At 37.8% G+C, this 13,074-nt stretch overlaps 1 protein-coding gene across 1 annotated transcript in view; it reads right to left on the bottom strand.

Annotated features, from left to right (window-relative positions):
* gucy1a2 (guanylate cyclase 1, soluble, alpha 2) overlaps positions 1-6,778 on the bottom strand; it is a 46,368-nt gene extending 39,590 nt beyond the window's left edge. Inside the window, exons 1-3 of the mRNA XM_088639191.1 lie at positions 6,548-6,778; positions 3,327-3,388; positions 1,628-1,749 (exon numbers count right to left, since the gene is read on the bottom strand). Of these exons, the coding sequence (XP_088495317.1) occupies positions 1,628-1,749; positions 3,327-3,388; positions 6,548-6,778 (415 nt within the window). The remainder of the gene's footprint in view (positions 1-1,627; positions 1,750-3,326; positions 3,389-6,547) is intronic.
* Between the last annotated feature and the right edge of the window lie 6,296 nt (positions 6,779-13,074).

The following is a 13,074-nucleotide window of genomic DNA, read 5'->3' as shown; positions in this document are numbered from 1 at the left end:
AATCTGATTACTTTTCCAAAATCCAGGCCCACCAGACCTTTCTGTAATATCTGCATTTTACAGTTTATTTTTCCCTGCACACAACATCCGAGCAGAGTCAGCAGCAGTTAATCTGCTTGGCTCATTGTATGTGTGTGTGAGGGCTTAGTGCCTGAGCCATCAGATGTCCCTGAAGAGGCACTGGCATCATTTAGAGGAGAGATGCAGCTCTCACTGTCAGCACTGCAAGTACAGAGATTCCTGGCAACCTACAGGGGTGCCCAAACATATGCTCACCTATTTTAACCCTCCCTGAAGGCAATTGGCACTGCCACCTCAGTCACCCTGTCAGGATTCGCTTTAACTGTCAATGTCTGAACTACAGTGTATAGGATTTAACAGGTGAACACCTTTACACCCACCACATGCTGATGCTGTTGATGCTCATGTATTCATGTGAATTCTATTAATCTGCCAAGGTGCTACATGTATTTATATCCCAGTGGATGCACTTCATTAGCTGTAATCAATTCCCCTGAGAGATTCTGAGTGAATATACCGAGAGAGGTATCGATAGGGTCAACTGTGGGAACTATTTCAGACACATTTTAGCAAAACAAGGACACGGAGTAGCAGCTGGAAATGGAGATCAACATTTCTTTACGAAAAGAGTTGTCAGTGTCTAGAACAAGGTTTTTCAAGAAACATCTGGGCGGAAATTCAGTTTCACGTAGTGACTTAATTTCGAAACAATCAAGACTGGCCAAATAGCTCCCTCATGTTAGCTGCCGTGTTGAAAGTACAGGATGACAGGACGTGAAGACACAATGAAAGCATCAGGATATTGTAAAAATGTCATTCTTCCATCTCAGCAATATTGCCAGAATGCAACCCATGTTGTCTTTGACTCTAGAAGAAAAGCTGGTCAACACACTGGTCTTTTCCAGAACTGATTACTGCCCTACTCGCTGGGGTACCTAAATCAACATTGAACAAACTCTATTATGTTCAGAATTTATCAGCCAGAATCCTGACCAGGTTGTGTGCAAGCAATCACATTACACCTGTCACGGCCTCCTTGCACTGACTACCTATCAGGTTTAGATTTCACATTGAAATCCTTGTGCTCACCTACAAGGCTCTACATGGTGTGGCTCACCAGTACCTATCTGACTTGTTATCTGTCTGCTCTCCACCTTTCAGCCTTTGTTCATCTGACTCTGGTCTCCTTCTCTTCCTACATCCCAAAGCTCTGGAACTCTGGAAATCCCAAGGATATCAGAGAGTCACCAACCCTGAGTGCATTTAAATCCAAATCTCAAAACATTTCTTTCCAAATTTTCTTTTAATTAGTGTCTGCGTCTGCTCCATTTTCTAATGAACGCCTTCTGCTGCACTTCGAACCACTTGCCTTTCTTATACAGTGTGTGCTTATTTTGTAATTTGCTATCCTATAACTGTATTCTTTTTGTTTCTGCACTGCAAAGAGCTTGAAGGTGCTACTTTTAAAGGTGCTACATACAATTATTATTAATAATAATATCATCAGTTTTGTTTTTGTTGTTTTAAATTCAGTTGTACAAAAGTACAGATCTATCTGCCAAAGTGCCACATACAGTATGTATTTCAGTAGGTCTTATATTCTTACCTAGTAACGTGGCGGTGCATTGTAGAATTCCTGAGATATCTTCCAGCTCCTCTGTGCCTGAATGGTCCAGATAGGAGCATCTGTTCGAAAGGTTATGTGTTTCTTTCTCATCATCATTGCTCCTTAAACACAAAGTCAATACCAGTTCACAGCAAAATCCATGTTTTTTTTACAGCACTGACTGGACATAAAGAACTGTGAATTGCAGGCTAAATTGGAATTAAATACCAAGCACCTTATTAGTCAAGAACCAGCATGCTACAAGATATATTTGACATTGACAAACAGCAAATGAGAATTTTATGTCTGCTAAACAATTTGATATCTAATACCTAACTGTGAATTCATTATTAAAATTTTGCGTATTTAATGTAAACTTACACAGGGCCTCAGTCTGACTAATTAAAAATACATGATATAATACATGAATAAAATACATGAATATAAACTCCCTGTGTAATTGGCAAATACAGTACTTTTCCAACCTGAAGTATATTTTTTAAAGCTGCAGCCAAAATGACAGATTTAAACAATAATACATTGTTTCTGCATTCCAATCTCATTCTCTAGTTGTCCATCCATTATTTTCTAGCTACCTCTTCCAAATTAGAGGCGAGGAGGAGACAGGGCCTATCCTGGCAAGCAAGGCAGGATATAGTCTGGATGGGACACCAGTCCATTGCAGGGCAGGTGACGCACACACTAACACCAGGGCCAATTTACCCAGAAGCCAAAAACCTACCAATACGTTGTTGCACTGTTGTAGGCAACCAGAGCACTGATAAAACCCAGAAGAATTTGGGGAGAACATGCAAACTCCACACAGCTAGCAGCCCAGGTCTGGAATTAAACCCAGCACTCCACCACTAAGAGGCTACAATGCTAACCACTGTGCCATTCATCTCCATTCATCTCTAGTTTTCAGTAGGATAAACCCAAATCCATAAGGGATGACAATATTACATTGCACACATTCCCAGAGGCCTTTCGTATCAGGAATTGGATCAGAAATAATTGAGGTGATAAAGTACATGTGTGACCTGAAGAAAACTCCACATGATTCATGTTGATAGAGTTTGCACAAAGACCTTATCTGCTAATGAATCACACTTCCTCACTGTTCCTAATAAACCATTATATGTTTAGGAAATTAAAGAAGGTAACTCAAATCTAAATAATCTGTTTCAGCTCAACAGAAGGTGTTTTTTGTACATCTGACCTTCTCTTAATAAATGTATATATATATTCAATTTGTCTATCCATGTGGTATTTAAAAACAGATTTCACTATCATTAAAGCATTGATAATTTCAAATAGAATTAGAATTCAACCATTCTGCTACTGTATATGTATGTGAATATAGTTGTGGGATCTAGGCCAACCTTGAAGTTAATGCTTTTTCTAAGATTAAGGTTCGATTTATGGTGAGGATTGCTGTCCAGTCATGCTATTGGTCATGATGAAAGTAGTAATTTTGGGATCTGCCCATAAATTCTTTCAGTAACTAGCTTCCACAGCCCACTAGCGATCACTCTTAACGTACAGTATTATAAATGATGCTGAGTCCAGAGATCTTCCATATGTTTGTGTTGTGGATGCTTTTAAGTTGATGAAAGTCAGTTCTTTTAATCTTAAAGTTAGCTCTTTGACTAACAGTAAATGCCCTAAAACCCTATTTTACTGGGAAAAAAATTCTTACCTTATTACTTGATGCTTGTAGATCTGCACAGTTCTCTGGAGAGCTTGCTGCACTGTTTGAGTCTAAGGGCAATAAAAAAAAGACCGACAAAATAATTGATCAGATTTTTGCAGTGATTGTTTTTGTAAGGGAAGTATTTACTAGAACATATTAAGTAGCATTGAGTGTTTAAAAGGTCTTTAATGTAAGATGTACATTAATACTTTAAAGTAAGATTTATAAACAACACAGGTGAAATGTTACCACTCCTTTGCAATAGTGTCCTTCTTCGTTGAACACAAAGACTGTCACTATCTGTTACTTAAGCGAGGAGTGTAGAAAGATTTTCCCCAAAACTACACTCTTAAAAATCTATGTATTATATGGACAAAGCTTTAGTTAGGCTAAGACTTTGTCCACAGTCCTCACACTTGGCAGAATAGCCTATACTATATATCAACAGTAATAGACGTCTCCTAAAAATTGTGCAAATCTGTAAATTACATTCTTTCTAGAACCGAGTTATATTGCAAACCACAATTTCCTAATCTTCTTAATCCAGTGCTCTTAGTTCTCTCTTTTGGAAAGTTGACCATGCACAGAAACCGTTTTAAGCAATTAAGGATGGGCAAATGGAAAATGTATTACAAACCAAAGGGGCTGCAAATGTAGCAACAACAATTAATCTTTTAATAGAGTTTACAGATTTGGCCACTAAGTTTGACCTTTTTTGGGTGAACTTGACATTACATTAACAACCAACTCAAATTATTTTAGTCTCTAGGCTTAACCTGCCCACCACATATGACAGCAAAGATTATTTCAAAATCGCTGTTTAGGAATAAAGCAATAATAGAACAGTAAGCCATTATGGAAGTGTACTGAAAATTCTCCACCTGCCTGTACAGTTTGATTTATTTTCATTTGATACCCCTAATGTAGAACTCCACACGATAAAGAGAAGTTAGGCTTAGTTGTGGTCAGATAAACCCCAAGAATAAATGTTAAGGTTGTCTGTTGAGGTCAGGATTGTGGAGAAGCCTGTGGCTTAAGCTCACACTAAGCCTAACAATAGCTTGTGTTGTTTTGACTGGCCTTTCAGGAACACTTAATTTGGAAGTATTAATATCATCAGCTTTGCCTGAACAGGCAAATCATAGCTGCCATACTTATTCAGTTACCTCCAAATCAAAACCAAAGTTATTTTATGTCTTTGAAAGGCTTTTAAAACCTATTAGACATGGTCTGATATAGGTCTAATATAGACAAAAGGTGCTACATGCTGTTGTGGTTTCTGGCACGGTGTGCTTCAAATTAAAACTGCACTTCAGAAAGCTATTCATTGTAATTTAATTATACTAACCACTTTCAGCTTTCAGAAGACCATCTACTGAAAACGCATTAATGTACAGTACTGTCAGCAGGACTATCACTCTTTCCTGTATCTTTTATTCTGATTTTTAATTGCTGTTGTAGCTCCCCCATGTAAAAAAGAGCTGTATATGTATGAGGGTATGTATTGAAAAACAAGTCATTTAGTTAGCTAAATGTAAAACAACAAGTTTCATAGACTGGAGGAGTACATTATTTTAAACTGCCCATAGAAAATTCAAGGTAACAAATAATGGAAAGCTCTTACTGTATGTCTTTACGTCTCAAGTTAAATACGTACATATGGCTGGATATTTTTATTATACCAAAATACTGAACTTCAGAACCACAACTCATTTTATTGAAAAATGTTGGCATTCAATTTGAATAATTGTCTTTGAAAGTTAACAAATTATGTTTATAAAACATGCGACTCTTAAAGAGACCGCTTAGTTTGTTCTGTTGTAACGATTTCTTTAAAAAAAAATAGAACAACTCGAAACTTAAAAATTCTAAAAAAAAAGTTTCAGTGCCATTCATCTTTTTTCTGTGTTTTTAAATAGTTTTCTGCCTGATATATCTCCGATTTTACTTGTAAAAACATTAGCATAACTCTGGCCTGTAGCCCCTAATGCTTACTGATGAATTCCAGATGAAAGTAATGGAAGCTTACTCCAGCATTCATAGCCAGATTGGCAGTGTTTCTGTATACAATGAAGAAAAGGACACACTGACACAATGTTTGTCTACTACACTGAATTTCCTTTAGCGCTGCTTCTCGGCCCTCAGAATGACACACAGCGAGATTTCATGTAAGGAACAGCTGTAACCTTTGCATCTTAACTAGGGGCTAGTTAATATAAACACATTAGACAGCAGGCATTCTGATCGAGGACGTGAGAAACCCAAGTAAAACTAAATAGAAAAAAATAACTTTCTTCAGAAAAACTAATGAAATTTCTTTGTACCGTTTATCTCCCTACATTCAGGGTATGTATCACAAATAACGCACTTCTTTTATTCTTTCGAGACCTCCCTAATGAAATTACCCTCTTACTAGCATCAGTCGATGCCTAATTCAGAAGCGAGGGTCTCACCACATACTGTAATGTGGTGAGGGGGCAGATCTAAAGGTCTTAGGAAAGGCTGAGATTATCAGGTGCACCAGTGCAGCTTTCTATACACATAACCACACCTGTTCTTATGGCAGACATCACCCATTCTTCGTGATCTAGAATAACATACATTACATTGTATTGACTGAAGTATTCATGCAGCTATGGGAAATAAAAAATGTAACTATCTTAAACAAAACTTCATTCCAATAATTTCTGAACTCGAGAAAAATCCAAATCGAACCCAACACACTGTATACAGTATATACAGTATACAGTATATTTCCCAATCGCCACAAAGACGCCCGGTCATTCAGGCATGCCATTAACACAAAAACATTTTGATACCTACGTTTATCAGCCCGCGATTACATTATAATATTACATGTGATATGTAATTCTCATATTAAGAGTAAACGGGTCAATCGGTTGACTTTACACAAGACCCAGATGCAAATGATTCAGGGTTTCTGCATGGCAGAGTTAACAGACTAGATGAATAAAATCTAATACAGACGGAGAAGGCACTTCTGCGAAATCTTTCGGTTTTCATTTTTTGGCAATAGACAATGTTGATAGTTGCAGAGATAATTGCCTGAAGAATATAATTAATCTAAACACAACTAGAAGAACACAATGGCACGTTTTTAAATGGAAAATCGGTCAAAGTGCTGTTGGTTTTTTTTTTCTCCAGCATGCAGGGGCTGCTTTGCATGCAGAAGGACAATTTTCTTAACTTGGAAAGAGCAGCTGTACCGTAGGCGACGTGAGCCTCCTCAAGCTCTCCCCGAGTGAGTCCAAGTTAACGCGTCTCCTCCTTGGTGCCCGTTTTACCCCGATGTCTTCAAATGGGCACGAAAGAGACCCGGAGGGGCTCTTCCCGTTCCAAAATACCCTGGAAAAGGGGCATTCTCCGTCATCGGGGCTCTCAAGATAATCTGATCCCATTGAACTGAACGATTCCGACGAAATCTTCCTTGAAGACATGCTGGGCGGCTAAAGGGATTCATTAGATTTCAAATTTAAGTGATACTGATTCGCGTACAGATAAAGAGAGCAAAAAAAGAAGGCAAAATGAAAATCCACTGGCTAATTATAAACTGCGATCCCAGAACAAACGTTGCCCTTTGGGGAGAAAAGGGGGAAAATGAAAAGGTAAGCACGACGGGGCTTTTGTGTGTGTTGTCACATAGCTAGTCCGTTTCTCCAGCCGTCGAGCATTTTAAACCCCGTTTTTTTTTTACCTCTGCTGCTCAATGATAACAAGAATCACGTGTTTTCAGTGTCTCTTCTCTTTTTGTCACCTATTTCAGAAGGAACTAGGACAGAATTCATTTTCCCACTGCTGTTTTTGCTGCCTGATAAAAATCCATAAAACATTAAAACAGGCTGCAGCTTTCTGGGAGATAGTACAACCTAAATTATGTCAAGCTTGCGAACTCTTCCTTCTGAGCTATGCCAGTCCTCACAATCACAGCATCTCCCCTTCATTTTTTTTTTCAGCTGTATGAGGCAGCCAATCAGTAATTTGTGAGGTTAACAACCTGCCCCCTTGAATATGGTCATACTGTGACTGATGGATGCGAAGTCTTGTAGTTTTGAAACGGAGATTGAGAAAAAAAAGACGACTTCTGGGGAGAGCAATGATAGTACATTAGTGATCAATTCGTCCATTTTCAGTCCGCCTGTCCCGGTGAAGGTCAAGAAACATTATGTATATAAAGGGAGATTATTTTTCTACTTATGGGCATGCTTTACACGTTGCTTAGGATACGGATACAGAAGGTTTCAGAAAATGCAAATTGCCCACATAAATGTTCTGTCATGTGGTCATACAACATTCTCATTTAATTTTTTTCACTTATCATGTATTTGCTACTTTAAAAGATTGATTATAGGTCATGCAGTTAATTATGTTGTTATCAGTGCTTCTAGGTATCTGGTTGGTACATGAAATAAAGAACTAGTCATCAGAGTAAACCGTGGAGAGAAACTTAATGCTTTGTCTGCCCTAAACACACTAACAATGGTGTGTGTGAGGGGGGGGGGGGGGGGGTAATTAATCATCTACCTTCTCTTTTCACAACCATTTTAATTTGGAAGTTGATTCCTTCATATCTTGATTACGAAATTGCTTTTTTCCAAGGCAAAGTGTGAAGGAATGAAAAGGTGGCGGTGTTTGTTGTGGGTGATAATAATGTGACATGAGAATCAATGCCAAAGCTACCCAAGATCTACCTTTAAGACACGGAGCACTCCTTGTGGCTTAAAAATAAAAGTAGCCACTTCTTCAAGGACTCTACATGCCAAAGTGGCACTTTTCCTTTGCAAAGTGTTCCCACGTCGTGCTAGATAATACAATACCAACCAAAGCACATACAGTGACATCCACTGCACTGTGAGGAAGGATTGGGATGTTTCTTGTAGCAAAAAAAATACCTTTTCAAAGTGTCCGACACAAGAGCCCATACTTTTTCTGCTTAGGTCCATCGCTGCTGTTTTTTTCAGGAATCTGGAGAAAACCTGTACTGAAAGCCCTACAGTTTGAAATCAAAAGGTTTGGAAATCGTAATAATACGTCATATGAGATAATTATATTGCTGTAATTTTTGCCCTCCTGAAATTGAAAGATGACCTAGATAATAATGTCATGATTTAGAGAATGTTACTCAGAAAGGGGTGACAGGTACTGTATACATGGCAAAGGGGTGTCTGAAAGGGTTGAAATTTGGAAGAATTCTCTTTCTTGAAGGATGATGCTCCTGCTTGCTCTGACCGTTCTGTTTGTGCATCGGGAGACCAGAACGGATTAGTTGACCATAAAAGCAGAGAAAGAGGACTGAGAAAATAAGTATGCAACAGTAGGTCCATTCTGTCTGGAACTTGTTCAGCTGCTGTAGTTGTTATTCTAGTGTTCCTCCTAAATCACTGCAACCTCTCATGTTTCACTGGGTTTTCTGGAGACTAAAGTTAATGAATGATACTGGCATTAGAATTACATGAAGGGTTTTTGACACTGACACTTCTACTTTTTTTTTATTATTGAGCTAAATGGACCAATTCATTATCCCTGATAAACTGTGCACAACAATGTGTTTTATAATATGTACAAATCATTAACTATAGTCAACTGGAAGTGTGTTTGACAGCATGTGCTTTAAGTTTTATATTCTGTGTTATTTTAAGTACAATTTAAATACTTTTTAACTTCTCAATCATTTCCTTATTGACCGAACAGGAACAGTGGTACTCAAGGGTATTTTATATCTATGTATTTTAATCTTTAAAGGAATTTCTTTGCTTATTTTTCAATCACAGATTGCTTCTGTCATTTATCAAACAGTTGTAGTAGACAAGCAAAGTCCCCAAGGAGAAGCTACCACAGAGACATGACATTGAAGCAAATTGAATTGTTGCATAAACTAGTCTCTTTTTACAAGACAAAATGACCTTATGTTTTTCTGGCTGGAGAAAAAAACACTCCATTAGTATTTTTCATCACATTCCACAAAATATGAATCAAGATGTAGACTTTATGAAAAATAAAGATTTTACACATACCACTATTTAAAAAAAATAATTTATGGAACCAACTGCCACCGTTTTGAAACTGTAGAATATTGAGAAATAACTTTCAAAGAGAATAGCCTAGAATGCAAATTGTTTGAAAATATCATCACAATATTTCAACTGGGTGTTAGTTTTTATATAATTTCAAAAGGAAATGAAAGAAACCAGACAACCAGCATAGGAATCTGTTCATTGTTTAAAACCTCAATTACAGTAGCCATATTTATAGGGCAACATTCACCCCATAGGCACAATCTTCAGTACTTGCAGTGATTACAACTCAGACCTGAAGGATGTTACAATGCACAAAGCCTTCCACTCAAGAAATCCATTATAGCCAGCTGCTATATCACCCTGCAACTCACACCTGGCAACACACTGAAGCTCAGCAGGGGTGAACCTGGCCAGTACCTGGATGGGAGACTCCTGGGAAGGCTATGGTTGCTGCCGGAAGAGCTGTTAGTGGGGCCAGTAGGGTGTGCTCACCCTGCTGTCTGTGTGGGTCCTAATGCCCCAGTATAATGATAGGAACTCTACACTGTAAAAAAGGTGCTGTCCTTGGGATGAGACATAATGCCACTGCGTGGTCATTAAAAACCCCAGGACATTACTTGGAAAGAGTAGGAATGTTACCCCTCCTTCTGCCCAAATAGCCCCCCCACGGACTTTACAATCAAGGCCTCCTTATAATCCCCATTTATCTCCCTTTTGGCTTCATCACTCTGTTCTCCTCCCTACTGATACCTGGTATGTGATGAGTGTACTGGTGCACTATAGCTGCTGTTGTATCATCCAGGTGGGAGCTGCACATTGGTGGAGGGAAGTTCCCATTACCTGTAAAGCACATTGAGTGGAGTGTCCAGAAAAGTAAATATGTGTTTTATTATTATGTACGCTCAGTCATGTCTCAGTGATTAGTTGCATATAAAGCTGAACAGTATTAGATTATGAGATTATTATCTGTTGGTTATTCAGGAAAACAAAAGAAAATATATTTGGTCATATTCTTACCCTTGAGGTTCAGTTTTAGAATGGTTATCCTTTCTCCTTTTTGATCCTTGGTTGTTCTTTCTCAAGAGTTTTTTTCCATGATCTCCATTTTTTGCAGAAACTAGCCATATTGCAGTTGTGTTTCACAGTTAATACCTTCTCAGGCCAATACTATTATCTATCCCCTTGTCTACAGTTCTGCTCAATAAAGAATAAGAAAGAAGCAGCCTGCTTGCATTAAGGCATTGCAGCAAATATATCAATACATCTTATTTCAGTAAATTTCTATTTGTAGATCATGTCTTCAGAATTTGTTCATTACCTGGTATTTGGTTCTAACTACACCATATGGTATAGTCAGTAAAGATTAATGGAATATTTTTGTCTGATTCACTTAAGGAAGGATGAACACTAATTGCATTTCAAGAAACCTGGCAGATACATAAAATAAAAATATACCACCATCACATGATGTTAGTCATCTGTGTCTTAGAAGCTGCTTCAAGAAAACATTGAATGTACATGATAATAAATTTAGGCTAAAACATACAAAGCCTCTGCTTCGAATTTTTTATTTGTTTCCTTAGCTTTATATACCTTCATTCACCTCAAACATTTAATTACTTTTCACACTTTCATACCTATTTTCTGCCTTCTGTTAAGTATGCAGTCCTATCTACAAGGTAGCCTAGCAGCAATGTTGAATATTTAAAATCAGAAGAAAGACAATTGCTTGGCTTTGGCAATCATGCAAAATTGCCAAAACAGAATAATTAGCTGAATTAGCAAAGGTGTGGAAATTTAAGACAAGGAAATCATCACAGTCTATCGCGGATTTAATTGTGACTGAGGTTGTCAGCAGTCTCTGGGGCGAAGGCTTTTGATTCTATACATATGCACTCTAATAGAGGGCACACCATTCTCAACGGCATACACTGTTACCACAATGAATATCCGCCTTTGTATCAGATTTAAAAAGCATCTCTGTAGTTTTTTTTTTAATCATTCCGCAAAAGGGTACTTTGGCAATCAAGACATACTAGTCAATCATGAAACTATCAGGGAAGAACAATGGAAACAGATTCAGTAAAGAAAATTAAACAAAATCCCAAACCCTTCACTGATCAAAGGTTTCAGTGGACAATCTTTTGCTACGCAGGTGTGATAACTAGCTGAATGAACCCCCCCAAAAAAATTAAACCAATCCCATCATCCAAAACACTGATGGAGCAGAACACAGAGGCAGTAAGCAGAAAAGATTGCCTACGCTGTCTGACATTCTTTTGAAGACAAGCTTTTATACACTAAACAGCTGTATGGGGAGGAATACTAAGTGCTTAAAACTACACATATGAAATGTTTCTGCATACTTCAAATATACACAGTATATAGAATTGACTAGAACAAATTGTTTGTGTTATTACACACTGTATTGCACAATTAAAGAAAACAACTTCTGAGGTTTGGAAATAATTAGTTTCCAAGCATGAAATTCCTATTCATACAGAACGTTGCTGTTCTGACAGAACTATGGAGAGCTCCAGAGTTTGAAGATGCATTTAAATGGGACCATCGTCAAGCTCCGTTGAAGTTACATAGCTGCCCAAGTCTTAGAAGATAGGTCTGATGTGTGTAAAACATCTAGCCAAAGTAGATCTTTGTGCTTACTGCATACTCATTCAGCATACATAACCAAAATAGCAATAATTAAGTTCTCAAGATTCAGATTTAAAAAAATAGTATTCTATGCACCTACCTTTTGCTTGACCTTGCTTAGTGTTGCTAAAGTAAACTCCAAGGTGAGAAAGAAAATTTAATTTTCACAATAGCTGAAACATTTAAGGAAACAATTCAGTCACAATTATTGTTAGGATCAGCAAATCCCAAGTCCTGGCAAGTCCTTCCATGATAAGTTACATTCCTGACATAAACACATTTATCATAGAAGACGAGTGCAGTCCAGGCACCTCCACAAAAACACTGTGATAGTGCCCAGACCCAAATAATACAAATCAATAAAGCAGTGTGTGGATGATTGCATTGTGAAGTGCAACAGATAGCATGATGTTTCAGTATGGTTAGTGCATCAGAGACAGCAGACTGGAGAATTGCACAAGTTTACAGGTGACAAGCCAACCCTGCAACAAAAGCTGCTGTAAGCAAAGTGCTTAAGGCCAAACAGAGTGACTGACAGGACTCTGTACAAGGCTGAAAGGTATGTTACTGAGATACATAGGTGACAGGCAAGGCAGCTGGTCAGAGAAAAGGATCTTTACCAAATTTAAAGTGAGCGATTCAAATGGCTAAATCAGGATAGCTGTCAACAGTAGCTGTGTGTCTTTTAGGAGAAATGGAAAGTTGCGCTGCAATCTCCTGACAGGAGCAGCTTTCATTACCTAAAACTTCAATTTCTATGCTCATCATGTCAGATTTCCTTCACGGGATCCAGAGTTTTCATCATATATTTAAAACTCTAAAAAGGTATTGCCACTCATGCATGTGCAGGTCTTCCTATATATATAGTATAAATATAGTATAAAACTTCCTGATAGGTTGACTGACAACAAGTGACATAGCAGTATAGCAGTATAACAATATATTAGGTAGTATGAGCTTTTTACATTAAAGATGTTCATTTATAAAGCATCATTTTCATTATATACTCACTTTTTCCTACATCTCCAAAATAGCTCCTGGATGCCTGAACAAATGTGGACCAATAG

The sequence above is a fragment of the Lepisosteus platostomus genome, chromosome 7, assembly GCF_059453375.1.
Source record: "Lepisosteus platostomus isolate fLepPlt1 chromosome 7, fLepPlt1.hap1, whole genome shotgun sequence".
Classification (NCBI taxonomy): Eukaryota; Metazoa; Chordata; class Actinopteri; order Semionotiformes; family Lepisosteidae; genus Lepisosteus; species Lepisosteus platostomus.
Note: the sequence above shows the minus strand (reverse complement) of the source record. Positions and strands in the feature narration are given on the sequence as shown.